The sequence below is a fragment of the Nothoprocta perdicaria genome, unplaced genomic scaffold (genome assembly GCF_003342845.1).
Source record: "Nothoprocta perdicaria isolate Ctin4 unplaced genomic scaffold, notPer1 scaffold_127, whole genome shotgun sequence".
Lineage (NCBI taxonomy): Eukaryota > Metazoa > Chordata > Aves > Tinamiformes > Tinamidae > Nothoprocta > Nothoprocta perdicaria.
In genome coordinates this window covers 1,278,244-1,296,749 of record NW_020454394.1, presented here as the reverse complement: position 1 = coordinate 1,296,749, position 18,506 = coordinate 1,278,244, and the positions used below count along the sequence as shown (strand labels likewise).

At 40.5% G+C, this 18,506-nt stretch overlaps 1 protein-coding gene across 2 annotated transcripts; it reads right to left on the bottom strand.

Moving 5' to 3' along the window:
* Positions 1–1,696: 1,696 nt before the first annotated feature.
* On the bottom strand, positions 1,697–16,157 carry OPTN (optineurin). Of its 2 annotated transcripts, none has more exons than XM_026033298.1 (14): positions 16,122–16,157; positions 15,640–15,866; positions 14,216–14,418; positions 12,770–12,925; positions 11,537–11,613; positions 9,382–9,516; positions 8,519–8,600; positions 6,724–6,839; positions 6,073–6,222; positions 4,848–4,941; positions 4,010–4,168; positions 3,621–3,751; positions 2,817–2,899; positions 1,697–2,568 (listed from the first exon to the last, which is right to left on the bottom strand). In XM_026033298.1, the coding sequence occupies exons 2-14, from the start codon at positions 15,803–15,805 to the stop codon at positions 2,447–2,449; spliced, it is 1,674 nt and encodes a 557-aa protein (XP_025889083.1). In that variant the 5' UTR covers positions 15,806–15,866; positions 16,122–16,157; the 3' UTR covers positions 1,697–2,446. The 2 variants fall into 2 exon arrangements, with proteins under 2 accessions (XP_025889083.1, XP_025889084.1); XM_026033299.1 differs by having other exon boundaries at positions 9,382–9,513; positions 16,122–16,155.
* Positions 16,158–18,506: the final 2,349 nt, after the last annotated feature.

Genomic DNA, 18,506 nt, shown 5'->3' with positions numbered 1-18,506 from the left:
ATACACAAGAAATATTTCTTTGGTCCAGAAAACACATACAGATTTTTGTGTGTGTGTATATTTTAATAATATTCATCTGCATAGAGCGAAGTTTTAAGTGTTCATAGAACGAGGCCTTGGTTTTAAGATAATCAGATCTAGGAAAAAATTGCTTCTATTTCAGGCTTAAAGTAAAATACTAAGACTCCAAAATAGCTAGTTCTGCTACTGATCTGTTCAGTGTGTTTTCTCCTCTGTGATCCCCCTTTTGGCTCTTCATCCACAAGGCAGTTCTGAAGAGAACTTATTTACTGAAGTAGGTTAACATTAAAGTGTCATTTGGGGGTTAATTTGAAGAATTAAATCCACCAGCTTTTCTCTCTCACAGGTGGTACCATCATTATAATATTGGTCTGAATTTCAAGGAAAAGCAGCCTATTATCAGCTGTGCATGGCCTGCTCTTTACCATCATTTTTCTTATAAATGGGTGACACGGGTAATAAGCCATGTCTTGGAGGTGACCATATGACTCCTTCACATAGAATCGCACACAATCACAGAATGGCTGAGGCTGGAAGGGACCTATAGAGATCATCTAGTCCAACCCCTGCTCCAGCAGGGACACCCAGAGCATGGGGCACAGGGTGACATCCAGGCGGGTTTGGAAGATCTCCAGAGAAGGAGACTCTACAGCCTCCCTGGGCAGCCTGTTCCAGGGCTCTATCACCCTCACAGTGAAGTTCTTCTTTGCATGCAGATGGAACTGTGTGAGTTTCAACTTATACCCACTGGCCCTTGTCCTACCTGTGGCCACCACTGAGGAGAGTTTGGCCCCATCTTCTTTACATTCTCTCCTCAGGTACTTAATACATATTGATCAGATCCCCTCTCAATTTTCTCTTCTCCAGACTAAATAGGTCCAGCTCATACACAGCGTTCAAGTCAGGGCATCAAATGTGGGAGGAAACTTGCTGTAACTTACTTTGCTGGTGCAGTGTTTATGGAAAAGGGTCTATCCTTTTGTAACTCCACAGCAAAAACTGCTTTCCTCTTTTCTGGTTTATGTGGCAACAGAGATACATGTTGCAACTGAATTGTTATATGTCATTATCTACATGGGAGTAGATGCTGTTTTCGAATTAAAAAGGAAAGAATATAATTTTACTGATTTCTGTCCCACCTTCTTTGTCCCTCACCTGATTTACCTAATCTGTTGCTATTCTACATAACTCCTGTGGTCATAACGAGACATCATTTCGGTAGCTCAGAGGTTTTTGTGCATCTGGTTGACTTCTCTTGCCTGACAGTTTCTAACAGTGCAAATATCAGTTGTTTGCAAAACAAACAGAACTCTTCTTTTCTATGGATCCCAAAAATTTCCTTTAGTCGTTTCTTGCCTTTCAAGCTGGTTCATATTTAGTTAGAGTGGTGTATTTTCTTCCATTATGTAGAATATAGAATTAGAATATAGGATATAAACACATCAAAACATGGAAAGAACTAATACAAAGCAGTTCTTTTATACCCATTTTAGAGCCACTGGTATTTGCAATCCAGTTTAAGCCTCTAATGTATTCACAGGTAGACATGATTTTATACTTGTAATAGATTTATTCTCAGACATGAAAGTCCATTATAATCCTCTTTTTAAATTAGATTACATCCATCTCAGTTCTTTCTATCATGATACTGTACAGGTTCAAATGAACTTATTATAACAAAGAAGAATAAAGACCACACCTGAAAACGCACAGTTCTATAAAACCAAGTGACTTGAATACACCAGTAGCTACATGTATCAGACCTAAATGATCTATCTCAAACCTTGCCCACATCTGGCTAAAGCAAGAAGTTACATAGGCCATCAAAAATATAACATCAGATTAACATAGTCACAAGGACAGCAATAAACCTGTCACCTGGAGAAAGAACAGGGTTCATTTTGAAGAATACAACACTCCCCCATTTTAATGAAAGCTTCTCCAACAGTATTTTTAATGACTTACCTTCCTGATTAGTAGTATAGGAAAGCTGAACTATATGTGGGCTTCCGTACTTTAACTGATTAGTATCTCATTTCTCTTCTGATTTCAATAATTCAGAGTGATACTCTAGGTTATCACTTGCATGTCAGTCATGAGGGCAGAACATATCAGGGAAGCGTTACTCAAAGTTTTCACTGCAGCAGACACCCTGGTTGTTTCTTAATGCATTTGTTTTGTTAGCCTATAAAAACTCTTTTCCTAAAGCAGATTAAAACAAGACAGTGTTTTAAACTGTGTTAAAACAAGAGTAGAGGGCAGGATGGGAGTCTTCCCTTTTTCCCATTGAATTAATGAGAAAGATCCTAGGAAAACCCTTGACTAGACATAGAGCTGGCTGTTACTATAGCAGAAGGGAAAAAAAAAAAGAAGTGTATTTGTTTGGCAGGTGAATTCTAGTATATGAGGAATTGGAGGGCATCACTCAATTAATGCAGTCCATAACATGAATCTGCAGCGTGTCCAAATCAGGTAGAATTTCTTCACATTTGGGACATGAATACACTGAGACATTCCGCTGCTGAGACCAGTCTTGACTACCAGTTCCTGCAAGTAGAGAAAATACAAGATTACCTTTTACTGATTTTTTTTTTTTTTTTTTTTTGTGTGTTTGTGCAATGGCTGAAATAAGTCTATCCTGCTCATAATGGCCGGAGAATCATGTTCCCTGCAACTAGCCTGATGCCATAATAACCAAAGAGAAGTTGGGGATTTGCTTGCAGCCAAGCAAAGCTATTTTAAATTGAACACAGCAGAACCTAGTCCATTTTGGCTAGAGAGGCTCCTTACAGTACCTCTTTGAACAAGGTGAGGTGAATGCTCCCGATCTCCTGCTGCCCTGGCTCCATGCCGGTTCTGCATCTCTGCCAAATTGTTTCTGTGGAGAATAGAGGAACAAATGAGGTTACTTAGAAGAACTATAAATAAATATAGAAATAAAATTAAAAAGATGGAGAAGGTTTCTTTCCTATTATTTCCAGAAAAGGTAATAAAATGAAAATAAATTAGATATGAAAGATTTGTGTCAACCAGTAAAGCACATAGTCCACAACTACCATTCAGAGACAGGGTGGAGGATTCAGGCTGTGGAGGACACATGGTTAATACTACTTTTTTTTTTCTTTATTTTTTCTCTTTTAACATTAAAAGAGCTAAAATAGTGAATGTCCAGGATATCATAGAACTTAACACTGCATGTGTCCACATATTGCCATCACCTTAAGCCAGATGCAGATATCCCTGGGACACATTCAGCAAGTTTAGCTATAGATTCAACACTAAAATTGAAGGCAAAACCCTAAGAAATACCTCAAATGAATTGGTGGGGAGAAATTAATATGTATGAATCATTTAAAGGGAACTCTTCCCAGGGCTACCAAGGACTAAAACGCCTTACAGATTTCCTATCACAAAATTAGAACACAGAAGTCAGTCACTTCCATTTTTTCTCTTCTAAAATTCAAATTAACCAAGAAATAAATGACTTGAAGCCTGTCTGTTTCTCTAGGGAGATGCTAGCAAGAATATACTGGTCAGCTCCAGCACACAGGGTGGCAAGACAATCTCAAGGCAGCTCAGCTGAGCAATGCATCTCTTACCGGCTGAGATCTTCAAGGTTTTGCTGCTCTTTTAGCATGTAGGCCAGCTGGAGGGCCAACTGCTCTTTCTCCTCATGGATCTTCTCTCTTGCTGCCCTCTCGGCRTGGAAATCAGAACAATACACCTCCATCTGATCAAAAAAATTAAATTATGGTAGGAACTTGTAAGTCGAGATTGAGCCATACCCATGTAACGTACGTCACAACAGCAAACCCATGCTATGGGTTTATATCCTGCATGTGCTTAAAAAACTCCAACAGTATCTACAGGCTGCAGTGAATTCAGCAAACAGATATAAAATTTGCAGTGAGTGAGCTGGCAGATAGCTGCTCCTCATTTCTGAGTAGTGGTCAAGGGCACCATCCCATTGCTGATGAAGAGCTCCTACCTGAGCACGGAGCACGGCCATGGTTTCCAGGTCTTCCTCTTGCTTGGCAATTACCTGCTTCATTTCATCTATCTTGAGCTGTTTTGCAGCGAGGGCTTGTTCTGCCAGTTCCACCTTTGCAGAAAGTTCTTCAAACGCAGCTTTATCCACTTGGTCCAGCTGCAAGAAAGAACTGTCATCTCAGAAATATGACATTTCCTCAAGTGGGACAGTTTGCTGTTTAGTCCTCCCGCCCTTGGGAAAGCTATCATTCCCTGGTCATCAAAGGAACTGGAACTAAAACTACTCAATATTTTAGTGTATAGATCTGTTTTGATCTTTTAAGCTACATTATATCAAGCCAAAACAGAACTCCCTAATGGACACTGCAAAAGATATTTTCCCACTTTCCAAAATTTTACAGGAGAATTTTGCACTTAGTTGTGGAACCACAGTTACAAATAGGAGCTCAGTGTGGTAGGCATCCTATAATTCCAAGATTACACAACTATTTAGAGTCTACCTTCCCATGTTTACAAAATATAATACAAGAACATGCTTATGCCTTTGTTTATCATTTCTGCCTATGGGCTGGACTCCACACTGCACTGAAGATTAGACCCTGTTTAGAAAACAGCATGGAAGTGCTGATGCATTTTAATAACTGACAACAGAAGATCTGTGTTTTTCAGAGCAAAGTTGAAATCGCAATGCTCTTTTCTTATTCTGAGCATACCACATTGCATGTTATATTAGGTAGAAGGGATGACAATAATTTATTTTTTTTTCCTAGATATATTCTCCCACCCTTCCCCCTCTACTCCTAATTCATGGTCATTTCTTCTCATGGTGACTTTACCTCTTTGAGTTTCAAGTCATCGATTGTTGTCATTGCCTTAGTGAGTTCAGAGAGGAGTTTGTTGTATGCATCCTGCAAGCTACTATTTTTTGCCCTGTTTTTGAAAAGAAAAGAGGTGAAAGTTTTAAAAGCTTCAAAATTTTTGAAAGTTTCTGTGCTCCTTTTAATATTTAACATTCATTTTAACTTTTAACTATTCTGTTTGTTCCAGTGAAGATTTCTTTCATTCTTTCGTAACATTTCAGTTCTCCTAGCTTTAAGATTTAGAGTTGTATCTAGAAATCTAAATAATCTACTAGACTTTAAGAAAAATGTGGTTCTTAAAAATGATTCTCTCTCCCTGATGAGAGGAAAATTGGGCTCCATCTCTCATAATCTCTCTTCCAAGGAATCAGGTGCTGCTCTATCTAAGTCCAACAAATGTTCTTACTGATCCACATGTTAAAGAATCCCTCACCCAATATTTTTATAGCAAGCTCACAAATTGTCTCACAAATTTTAACATCTCCTTTACAAAGTCTTGACTTAAGGATTCAAATGAAGGAGATTTCACCGTGAAAGGAACCAGACATAGACTCCAAAGAGAGCCAACATCCTATCAAGCAGCCAAAGACTGGTCCTTCAAATAGGTCAGCCTCTTGCTACAGCTTGGACTGACATTTTCACAGTCTTTACTTGGATTGCACAGGAAGGCAATATACCTATAGGGTATATATACCTATAGATAGGTATATACCTATAGATAGGGGCTGTAGGTCTCCTTATTACTATCACTTGCCTGTTACAGTCCCCCCTTGACTTGTCCTTACCATATCAACCTGTGGACAAAATTACTCGTGCTAGTCAATGGGAGAACTGTTGTCACTTCTTAGCTTTCTCTTCTTGTTTATTTAATCTGACCCCAAACACTTCTACCTCTTTCTTAGACTTGAAGACAAATGAAGATGCAAGTCAGAACTTACAGCTCAAATTTCCCTAAGTAAGGGGTTTAATGGACAACAGGACTCTGTTTGGGCCTAATGTGGAGACTCCTAATGTGGAGACTCCATCATAGATGTTGAGATAATTTCTATTTTAGACTTTACAGACAAACATGGTTTCAACAGAAAATGCAGGACACAAAACTCATATTTCAGATTCAATTGGTCAGTTTGGTCAGGATTTCTTTGATAGCCTTTCCTTACTGACAACAGGTATCTCTCTGAAGTACAAAACCAAATCATACTTTTCTTCCAGTGTTTTGGCTTGTTCCAGCTTGATCTCTGCCTGCATGCTCTCCACCTGAAGTTCCAGCTTCTTGGTAGTGTATATTAGCTGCTGCTTCTCATCCAGTTCTAATGCAGCAGCAGAGTTTTTCCTTTCAAGTACTTGGCATCTGACAGAACAAGGAAAAAAGACGGTTGACTTCTTCCGTTCAACTTTTCTTAAGCATTAAGAAGCATACTTTTTTGGGGTTCATTTTAAAGACTTATTTTGATGAAGAACAAGGAAAGACAAAACTAAGTCTATACAAGTCCATTAGAACAGGAAGCTGATGAACTCAACATTTTTTTTTTCTTACGATTATGAATTTAAGATTAAAACAGGGATTGATTATGTGATTGATTAACATCAGGAAATGTTAAATCAAATTAATTCAAATTAAATTATTTGGGGTATCTAGAACTAGGAAGGCAGCTCAGATTTTGTCAGAATTACCCTGTTTCTGCACTTGCTCTTCTACTTACAAAGAGCAATCTTTTACAGTTCTGTGGAGCTGATACTTAAGTTGATATTTGTAGAGATGGTGAGTTTCCCATCTCTCATCCCATGGTGGCAGTTGTCTACAAATGTATACTGGATATAATAGGAGACTTTTTGTTTTTCTGAACCTTACTTTTCTTGAAGCTTCTTCTGAATCAGTTCTGCTTCTTTTAACTTCTCATGGGCCTCCTGAAGCTCTTTAAACAGAGCACACACTTGCATATTCAGGATTTCTACTTCACTGCCAACCTTACAGAGAAAGAATGAGGAAAAAATAGGAAAATTATATATGGACAATTCAAGATAGGAAAGTTGCAGGCTGAGAAAGATATCTAGCCACAAGAAGTACCATTCTTCCTCTAGAAAAAAGAGCACAAGTCACTCCACACCATTACACTTTATGCTCAACAGTAAGCCCCCTTTTGCAATGTTTCACAGTTAAAGATTATTCCTAAACATGACAGAATGACATCTTGACTCAACCCTTTTGTAAAATCTGGGTGACACAAAGACACCAATGTTACTGACTTTCCAGTGGGGGCTAGATTATAACTTAACTAGATTGGAATCATACCTGCTTTGTCTTTCTTAGAGTTCACAATGTAAAACACATTCACAATGTAAAACACACTCCTCTGAAACAACCCCAACAATAACTCCATTATCACTAATTCATGACTCAACATAGCAGACAAGAAGAAAATAATTTCTAGTAAAATTTTAATCAGCTTTATCGTGAGTCTCGCCCTCTCATTTGGGCTCTAAGCCCTGGGAAGAGCACTACACAAAAGAGTTAATTAGCTAAATTTTCTATTATCTACCATCAATGCCTGAGGTGTCTGCAAATCTTCAGAGTGATTCACTTCTGATGCTCAAATGTTCACAGAACCAGGACTATTTCTTATCCAATATGGGCAAGATATTGAACCATGCATATTCTGTATTGATTTTGTTTAGATCACTAATGGTTTGTTCACTGCCCATCTGCTTGCTCAATGGAAAAATCCTAAAGATAAGTGAAAAGCAGGAGGAGGAAAGAAACAGCAGGTATATTATCCTCCAACCCAACATGAAGGATACCTCTGTGTCCCAATCCCTAAAGTATATCCATATGTTTTAGAAGAGGTTAAGCCCTGGACTCCTGCTGGTCTATAGACTCTGGAGCTACATTCCAGAGCTTTCCTAAAGAAACTCGGAAATCTTATAATCTTCCTGACTTTAGTTTAATTGTCCCTAGTACTGTAGTGTTCATTGATAATGCCTGATCATCTCATGTGCATGAAAAGTCTCCAGCCCATTACCTTCAGCTTGGGAATGAGTTTGGTTTCTGTGGCTAAAAAGACACCTAATGCAGGCATAAAAATTAGTCTGAATCTGGATCTGTATCCCAGCCCCAGAATCTATTCAAAGCTGTCACTGAAAATAACAAGACTTATTTTGCCTGTGGCTGCATCTCAGTCCAGGACAGTTATGTTCCACCTTTATAATGGATCTCATCGAAACAATAAAAAAAAATAACACTAGGTACCACATGAACCTACAAACAAAGTTTATTTATACAGTTTGCTGCCAGGGGACTCTGACCCCAAACCTGACCTACTCAGCAGTGAGAAAATACTTTGTGAACCTGGGAATGGCTTCATTCCTCTCTGTTTAGTGGGCACAGTCACAGCAAAGAAGCATACCTGGAATTATGTTACGCTCCCCTAATTCTTGGCTATCAACCTTACATATTTTTTGGTGCCTGATGTAATTTTGAACCATCTCTAAGATCCATACTGGAGAGGCCAAGATTCATTTCCAGGCCCCAGGCAGGATATTTGTAATTTGCTTCTTGTCTACAAGTGGAAATCCAGGCTCTAAGCTTATTGTCCTCAACACACAAGCTCTGAGTTATCACGTCTCAGCCCAGGAGGACAAGCACTTACCGACTCTGATCTGTCCTCTTCCTTCTCAGTTTGAGTCCCACTCTCCAGACAATTTCCTTCTTCCTTCTTGAGTTTTGACAGTCTGGAAATCAGAAGGATCCAGCAGTGAACAGATTTGGCCCATATTTGAGTGAGATTGTGACTGCTTAAGTATTTCATACATGTGATGTACTCTCATTCTAACATCACAGCCATGAACTGAAAGCACCAACATTCAGGAAAGCCTACATGACCACTGAAGTGATTTTGCCCTCAGAGATCAGTCTTTGGTGCTGTCCAAAACTGCTTTACCTCTGGAAGCGGGTCAGTCTGTTCACTGAACCTATCATTAACATTACCTCCATTTCCCTTTTATATTTTCAAAGGCTGAGATTTCTAAGGATCATTTGGCTATGGCTCATTACTTCTTCCAAGAAGACCATGTAGAAGCAACTACTGTGAGACCAGCTTTTTACAGCAGATGATGTTCAGAAAATCTAACTCTGTCTCTGCAAACGGGAATCAGGGAACAGCTACTGCTCAGGCACTTTCCAGACCTCAACAGTCATGCTGATATACAACAATATAACTGATCAGGCACAGACCCTCGTGCAAATCTCTGCGGAAAACCATACTCTTTGATAAGTTTGGAATTAAATTTATTCTAGTCATTTTTAGTGAGCTTTTCCAAGTGCCTCACACAATTGGTTTATCCCTGCCAGCACTATGATAAAAAGTAGTTATAACTAATGAGCACTCAGGACATTCCTCATACAGATTATACGGATATTTCAGCTTGTCTCTTATCAGTCACAGACCTGGTAACTGCAGCAGAATCCATGAAAGAAAGCAGCTCAAAGTGTCATAGTGCATCTATTTCATACCTCTCTTTGTGATTCTGCAGTTCCTTCTCAAGGGTTTCCCTCTTCTGTGTTTCATTTCGAAGGCAGCAGAGCAGCTGACTCACAGTTAGATCCTCAGACTCTAAATTTTTCCCTTCATCTGTGAGTTTGCTCCTGCTTCAAACAAAACCAATTGTAATTAACAGCAGCTCTATGATTTTATTGCAGAATCCTCTTTCCCTTAATGCCAGGACTCATTCTGAAAGGCCTCTGTGCAGAAAAACAACACTATGAGTAAACAGGCCGTTCTCAAGAAGCAAAACCTGCTCACAGGCTGTGAGCCACAGTCCTCAAAAAGCCCCTATGTGGGCAAATATGGGCCTTGTTTTGCACAGTGGTTTGACAGCTGGGGAAACAATTTTGTATTTAAGCAAGGAAAACGAAAGTGCTATAGACATCACTAAACACAGGAAACATTTCTTATCTCTGTCTTACTCCTTTCCAGGAAAAGAAGGTATGTTCTATCAGAAATGAGCATTGGAAATTACTTCCTTTTTCAGATAAAATTCCTTCAATACTTCACCTCCATCATACTCTAAAGCTCTTTGGAAAAATGTATTAAGCTAACATAGGAATGATTCAAAACAAATGCAAAGCTCCCTGAAAAATAAGAAAAATGAACTCTCTTTAAATCCACCCAGACAGAAGGTCAAATTAGACTAATTATATGGTGAGATATAGGTGCATGCACTGTGCATTTTGCATTTCAAAAGCTCAGCTAAAAAGCACGTGTTCAAAGCTTCATTTCTGTAGTTCAGAACTGAAAGTAAACGGTAGTCCTGTATGTGCTGTTGAGAGCTAGAAATCTTTGCTGAGCAAAGTTCAGTATCAAAGACAGTGTTCAGCCAGGAGTGTTTCAAGTAAACACCTTTATCAGGGGATTTTTCCTGCCTGCTTCTACCTCTAAAGAAATAAACTCATCCTGAGTGAATCATGTTTCTCTGAGCTTGCTAATAGCACCAATGTGAAGTTTCAATACTGGACAAAAACACATGGTGACACCGGAAACATTTTAAGAGGCACATCAACCTCCTGTTATTGCAGATATGGCATAGACACTCATCAAAAGGGAAGCGAGTCTTACAGAGAACCTCTCTTCACAAACAGAACGTTCTCATAACCCACTGCAAATGACAATCTGAGTGCTTGCAACTTGCTCTGTGGTCACACTTTCAGTGTGTCTCTCTCCAGATCTTAATCATTTATTTGCTTGCAGCTTCTTAACTGAATTGCAGCTTCTTAGCTTCATATGGAAGCACAAGCTTTACATTTTATAGCACTGGAATGCCAATCTCCCTTGCAGAACTGTGACAGGTTCAAGGAAAAGCCTTTATCTAGTGCACAGCTTTCTGGCCTGCTGTCTCATGAGCATTTTGTATAGCTGTCCCTTCCAAAAGCAAAGGCCACAAAGTAAATAAGAAACTTCAGCCACAACCATCTAGCTGTTAAAATGGGCACGATCCAAAATGGAAACTTTACTAGTATCAGCTGTCTATGTCCATGAAGCAAAGGTTCAGCCAAGGGCCAGAAAGTCCCTTATGCCCTGGAGCTGACGTAAAGAGCAAATTTTGAGAGGTACCTTAAAGAGATCATTGATATTTAAAGCCTGGTAATTTGAAAAATAGGCCTATGTGATTGCACTGCCTGTCTCCCACACCATAAAAGACCTCATACTTACTGCTCACAAGGTTTAGATTTGAAAGAGGAGACCCCTGATTCTTAGAAACATCATGATAATGGGGTAGAGAGCAAATGATCTACTAGAGTCCTCAGTGACTAGAATGGAGGGAAAGTTTCAGCCTTCCTCTCTTTGGTCTCCATTGAAAGCTTGAAAAGTATCAGCTACTTGGCAAGTCCATGTGTACTTAAGTGCCTTTGCAACTGGCCTAAGGATTTACTCTCTCCACTCAGTTGGAGGGGCAGATGAAAACAGGAAAGAAAATTGTCAGACAGCTGAAGATCTTCCTGCCATGGTAGGTTGGTAGGAGTACTGCAATGGAAGGATGCAAGATCACAGAAAAACAGACTTACTAGTTCATTGCTCATAAGAAAAAAACACTGTTTTTTCACTAGCACTGTTTGCTCACTAGGAGCAAAACACATTACAGAAATATAAATAACACAAGAACATACATACATGTAGATAGCAGGATTACTTGTCGTTTCACCACTGTTATCTTGATTTTCTTTTGCAGTTCTATTTATTTCTCCTTCCTAGGAAAGAGAAAAACACCGTTAGCTTTGAATTTGAACGAAGCAGAACATAAAATTACTTACTTCATCTAAGCAAGCAAGGAAAACAGGAAAAAATATTCTAGTGGAAAATAAAATAATTGAAACACAAAACTTACACACATTTGGAAATATCAAAATATTTCACATTTTGTCTAGTATCTTTCCAGGACCGGACAAGAGGAACTCAGAGATTTGACTTACTTTCATCCACAACATATGTGGCCACTTCCCTCAAAGATAAGAGGGCATCAAGGAATAAGACCAAACATCCCTGGAGATGATTGAATATAAGCCTAAAAACCACTCCACTGAGTCCCAAAGGGAACCTCTCCTCTTTCCCAGAGTAAGACTCAGTGCCTTCTTCCTGAACTTTGCAGCTCAAAGGAGAATCTTTACAACAAAAAATTAGAACATAGACTTCCTGCAATTTAAAAATTTCTTTGACAACTCAAAAACCTTTACAAACATGTTTTAATTAAATTATTTTAATCTCTTGTTGAAATTGTCCTTTCTAGAGAGGGATCCACTACTATGGAGATAGTGGAGATCCATGTTTTCACTTTTCATATTTTGCCTGTTAAAATTTCTCAGATACAAGAACAGAAGTAGATTTCTCTGCCTTTATGGCACACTCTCTAACTCTGCAATAAAATAGGCTGGACTTAATTTTGCTTGACCTCATCTTTGTGCTTCTACCATAAGGAAAACGAGCCCCATTCCTAAAAGAAACAGACCCCTCTATGCAGAAGTGATGCCCCTTAATAAATGAGCTGATGTTAGAGGCTATGCAACCCCTCTCTCAAATCCGGCATGCCTTTGTCTTGTATTACTGATGGTGCTGATAGAGTTTGCTATTCCCCCTAGAAAAGGCATAGACAGTGTGCATTACTTTGAGAGTCGATGCACTCTTTCTACTAAAGTAAAATGATGTACTAAATTATACAAACTTAGTGAAAACATCATCAAGTAAATAGCTGCACCTTCACTGCAAGGGAACTTTCTCACTCAGACCTGATTTTCTCATCAGCTGGACTAGTGCAGGAAGAAAACTAAGGTGGCAGAAAGAAGCTGGAATCAAAGTTGCTGGCTGCTGCTCGCTTTATTCCCTGCACTTATTTTTATTCCAGGCACTTACAAGCATGGCAATCTCCACAAAAGAGTCCTCTGCTGCGTTGTTCAGCTTAACCTGCAGCTCTGAAATGATGGCAAGCAGATCTGCCTTCTCGGCCTGGAGCCGCAGCACCTGGGATTTCAGCAGCCTCCCTTCCTTCTCTGGAGCGGTGCAGCCCTCCTGGGAGAAACAAAACTCTGTGTTAGCAACAAAAAGGAAACACTCGCCAAGGAGCAGGAAGGCTGACACATAATAATATTGCTCCACACTGCTGCTTCTCTCTTGAAGTTCACCTAGGAAAAGCCAGTACAGACTCCTGAGCCACGTTTTGGTCCACTGGATAGCAAGAAGTGAAACCAACTTATCACACAACAAGGATCGTGCTTCTGCAGAAGATGGACCTGGTTCTTTGGATACAGAGGTCAAGCTGTACAGATAACTAGGTTGTAAATCTTTGCCTGAATAATCTATGTCTCTCATCACCACAAAGTGTCCCTGGCCATCCCACACTTTCTTCTTCGGTCCAGAGTTTTTGTGTTTTCGTTTTCCACTCCAAATCCCTATTTCTCTTCTCCCAAATCCACCTAAGATTTTAGGTAGAAAAAAACAATCAGCAGGGAGATTTTCCACATTCCCATTTTCAGTCTTCTCTGTACTCTGTCTGCATATATAAATCTCTCCCTATCTTTTTGACCATCTTCCTCCCTTCCACACTCTGTGTATTTTTAAGTATGTCTATGCTATGGTTATCACTGAGTAATAAAACTGCAAAGAATCCCTCAAGACTTAGGCTTACTCTTTGAAGCTCTTGGAGATGAGACTACAGAGTGACTTATTTTTACTTAACTGGATTATTCAAGCAAGTTGGATCATTAAACCAATGACAAATGCTTCAAGTATCGAAAGAACAAGATGTTCTGAAGCAAGAAAAAGCAGGATAATGCCCCTGCTTCCGTTTAGTAACTCTTCCTGGCTCCTCTTCTCCTGAGTTTGCTTGAAAATCTGGAATATGACTTCTGGTTTAGTTTTATGTAAGCAGTACTTAAATAACCATATGATCTATAAGGGGGTTAGAAGGGGTCTTTCTTCCCCTTCTAACTTCTGAACTCATTGGCCAATTTCAATTTATACAACAAAAGACTTCCAATGAAGTTTCATAACACTGACAGTTAGAAGAGAGGGGAGGATATTGAGAAGACGGCTAATACACTGACCCTTTATCGGGCAACAGAAAATTCACATAGTCCTGAATACCAATATTCATCAGTCTGACAAGTAAGATAAAGAATTAGAGCTACATGTATTTCTGAGAAGACCAATTTCACAATTGGCCAACACTTATTGTTAAAAGCATAAAGATAAAAATGGAGTATGTGAACAAAACTCCAAACCTCCCAGTGTGATGAATGGATATGAACGCTCCAGATTTCCAATTTAAAAGTCTGTTCATCCAAACAATTCCCAACTTACCATTTCAGCTCCTTCTTCTCTTTCTTTTAAGCTCTGAAGCTCTTTCTGTAGCTGTTCATTTTCCATGCATTTGGCCAGCAAGCACTGCTTAGCTTCTTTAAATTTTGACTCGTAAAATTCACGTTCTTCTTTCTGCTTCTCTCGCCAGATAGAAAGTTCCTCGTATCTTTCCTTCATAGCTTGGTTGTGCAACTTCATGGCTTCTAAATCATAGCCAAAGATAAGATATTGATTCATATTAATACTCTGTCAATGGAATAGCAGATTTTCTCCACACTAGGCTCAGTAGTCTTCAGTATCTTATAGATTAACTTAGGTATAAAACAAGGGCCTCCTTTTTATGTGTCCTAAACAGTGAAACAAAGTTAAATTTCATATAGTTCTCTAACATAAATAGCATTAAATGCATTGATGAAATCACATATTTACCTTCTCTCAATCTGTGACTTATTGCTAAGCCAAGAAGTACAGGGTTTCTTACCTTGCTGCATGCATTCTTTAAAAGAACAACAACAAAATAAAACTGGTTTACTCTGGAGCACAGATATTATAGAAGGGTGAGATTCAGTAGAGAAAATGTTCCTTCTAGGCCATTAAATTATAGTATTAAAAAGGATACAATCAAACAGAAAATCTCAAATAGGTTTAAAAATGTTCTCCTTGAGACTTGACTGCAAGCACTGAAAAGCATAAAATCAATCATTTTCAGCAAAGATATTTCTTCCTCTCTGGGAAACATGTGCATGTGCCAGTCTGCTCTAGAATGCTTATGAGATTTCTACAGAGCCAATTAAAATACTTCTGACTTGTTTTTGAGTAACAAATACAAATCCAATATCTTGAAAATCTTTTGTACATTTTTTCACTAACTTCCATTACATCTTGGTGTTATGTTATACACAGCTAACAAGAGTCTCAGCTAACAAGGAGGAACTGGATATTGTAAATGAATATTAGTGTGGAGAATCATTCTGCAAGGTGTCAGCTAAAATATGTAAGTTAAAAGTAAGTGAAAATATGGCCCTGAAAAATGATTCTGTAGGATATAGGACCTTTTAGCAGAATTCCAGAGGTACCTGTAGAAGCTTCTTTCCTATCAGAGATACCCTTCTGACTTCATGGCAGAGAACTTAGAGCAGTCTCCAGAGGATTCAGATGGGATTCAGATGCCACAGTTTGAAATCATAACATGCAGGAAATAATGCCAACTCATGCTCTGTTGCTTTATGAACACCGAGGTGTTTTAGAGGGAATAAAAACAGCTCTTTATGTCACATCAAAACAGCAAAGCAGGTTTTTCACCTCACTATCCCAAGTGGACAGAATTACCATTCCCAAGCAAGTAATTCTCCCACAGACTGAGCTGTTCTCCCCCCCATTCCTCCATACAGATCCAGGGGGACTCAGCCCGTGCTGGCGTTCACCTTTCAGCTCGTTGTTCTCGGTGATGAGCTCCTTCATCTGCTGCACCATCTCCTCGGGCGTGTAGGTGCTGAGCGCGGGGGCGGCCGCGCCGGCCGCGCCGTTGGCCACCCGCCGCCGGGGATGCTCGCCATGCTCGGCCGGCCGGCTCTGCAGCTTGCCCGACATCCCGCGGCGGCCGCAGGCGGGGGCAGCCAAGAGGGGAATTCACTTTATGGCCAAAGAAGTGCTGAAAAAATATAAAAATAAAAGAAAATGCGACCATGCCTTCATTTCATCCACATGCGCCAGCTGAGCTCCTTTCTCCCTGCATGACCCATTAGCCAAGGGACTTGGCTGCCCCTCCGTGGGACTCCCGGGCCACCGATGCCGGGTGCTTTGGGCCTAGCAGGGCCGTGGTTGCCCCGTGGGCCGCATTCCGGCCTGGGGAGCTCCCATCCCTTTCCCGAGGTGCGCGGAGGCCCTGGACTCGGCTCGCTCTCACCTTTGCTCACGCCGTGCCCATGGCGGAGGGCGGCTGGCAGCGGCCTCGGTGGCGGCGGTGGCAGCTGGCAGCGCGGCTCAGCTGACTGCCGCGTCCCCGCCTACCTCCGCGGGGATTTCCTGCGGAAAATCCGCCTGGCTCCGCTCCGGCTCCGGCTCCAGCCCTCTCTGCTCCCTGGCGCTGGTGGCAGGAGGGTCTCAATGAAAGGGTCGGGTGTCTCCCGGTCACTCTGGGGCTCCATGGCTCCCCGGGGACCTTAGGCGTACATCCGTAATGCTCATCATGTCCTCCTGGACATATCTCCCCACACTGCATGTGGGAGACATGGAAAAGGCCTGCGTTCCCAGCTGGAAAAAAAAAGGGAACACAGGGATGGCGGGCGGCCAAAGCCGGTAGAGCCTGGAGTGGCATCAGGAAGGTTGATGTTCCTCATTGCACAAGTGTTAAAAAGGGACAACAGGTGGAAAAAACGCCCAGAAAGCACTTTTCACGCAGTGCTAGTATGTTTTAGAGATTGTTGTTATGGAACTGAATGGAAGCAAAAAGTTTAGGAACGGATGAGCCACACGCAAGGTATTGAGCTCCTCTGCTGACTGTCAGCATCGTAGTCAGACACGATTTCTAATCTGGAAAGTCCTTAAGGAAGTTTGACAGCTCATGGTAGGCAGAGCTAGGAATGGCAGTTCATTTTAACACATTCCTTGTGCTTTTTCTATGTACCCCAGTCACAGTTACTCTGGATACTGGGTTGGAAAGACCCTAGATGGGCTGCTAGGACCCTTGAGTAGCTCTTTTTATGTAATAGTTGGCACCTGTTATGATATATTGCTTCCTTTGCTTTCAACTTAAAATGTCGTTTTACCTAAAATATCTGCTTTCCCTAAGGACACTGTCAGTCTTTGATTAAATAACTGCATGGCTTGAAAATAAGCTCTTTTGTTTTGTGAACATTGCTGTGGTGCCTCCCCGAGCTGTGTCCTGGCTGCTCTGCAGTGAAGTCATGTCCTTCTGCGGGCTGCTCTCCCCTGCCACCCTCCACACACTACAGCCAAAGACTCCTCCGGCATAAAAAAAGAGGAAGGGCTGTAGCCCAGTGGAAGGGATAATCTGACAGGCAGCGATCTATTTATAAGGCTCAAGAGCTTTGGCATTCAAACTCCACAGGCAGGTTACAATTCACCCTAGAAATGAAACAGAAACCATTTGGGACCGCTTAAGGAGTAAACAGCAAGGCTGATAGCTGGCTGACGCATGCTGAGTCCATAATTTGTATGCTCAGTTTTCCCCTTTCCTGTTTTTTTTTTTTTTTTTCCTGGACTAAAATCTATTCTTCTATGCACATGCTTGAGGATAGCGGGGAGGGTATGATCTGGGCTGCAGGGTGTTTGGGATTTGTGCTTGACTAGCAGTGTGAGCTTCACTTGCTCAGCACAGCCAGGCTGATACTTACTGGACGCTGAGGATAGTTTGGTCAAAACCCACCTGTGTGGCCTAGTTTGTGTATAAAACTCACCTGTATGGCCTTGTCTGTCTATTGGTTTTGTAAATTTGACCGTGGGCCTTGGAATGAAATTGCTTTTCTGTCACAACATCCATGACTTCTATATTAGACAGGGCTGTGCGGGACTTGGGGAAGTAACAGAGATACCTTCTGTGAAGACCAGGGCAGATATTAGCAGCTCATCGTGGATCCTTATTTAAGCTCTGGCTGAGCTAAGCTTTGGCACACAGCGGGACCTTACTGTATTTGAAACAAAGGCAAAGGAAGTAACAAAAATCTACTGAGTTTTACCTCAGAGAGCAATTAAAACAACAACAACAACAACAACAGCAACATTTACTACTTCATTATGCTTCTCATAGGATTTATTCCCTCAAATTTGTTCCCAATCTCAGCTCTGATTTTTGGAGGGAATAGATCTTCTTAAGAGAGAAAATACCCAAGTTTTGGGAAAGCGATTTAGCATTTAAGTGTGTGCTTCACCGCCAATAAGAGCTATATCCTCCAATTCTTTGAGGACATCCAAAAGTAAGAACAGTGCTTGTAAAATGGAGATGAACTGCTTGAGAATCAGAAGTGAAATATCTGATTTTGGCTGGAGCTAAACATTTAACTTTTTAAAAGCTAAATGAAAATTAAAGTCCTTGTAAATAGGGAAAGGGGGAAAATAACCAAAGAGGTTTTAAGGAAAAATAAAAATTTAAATAGTCCATTTTTTTTACATTAAAGGAAAAGTTGCTTCTGTCTAAGGAACATTAAAATATTTGCAGAAAATTCTTCATCTTATCATGTGTCAGCATTGTGGGTATATGACCAAGAAAATAATTGTTTGGGTTCACCTAACTTATTCAGATCTTTTTCACTACAGTCTTTTATCACAATTT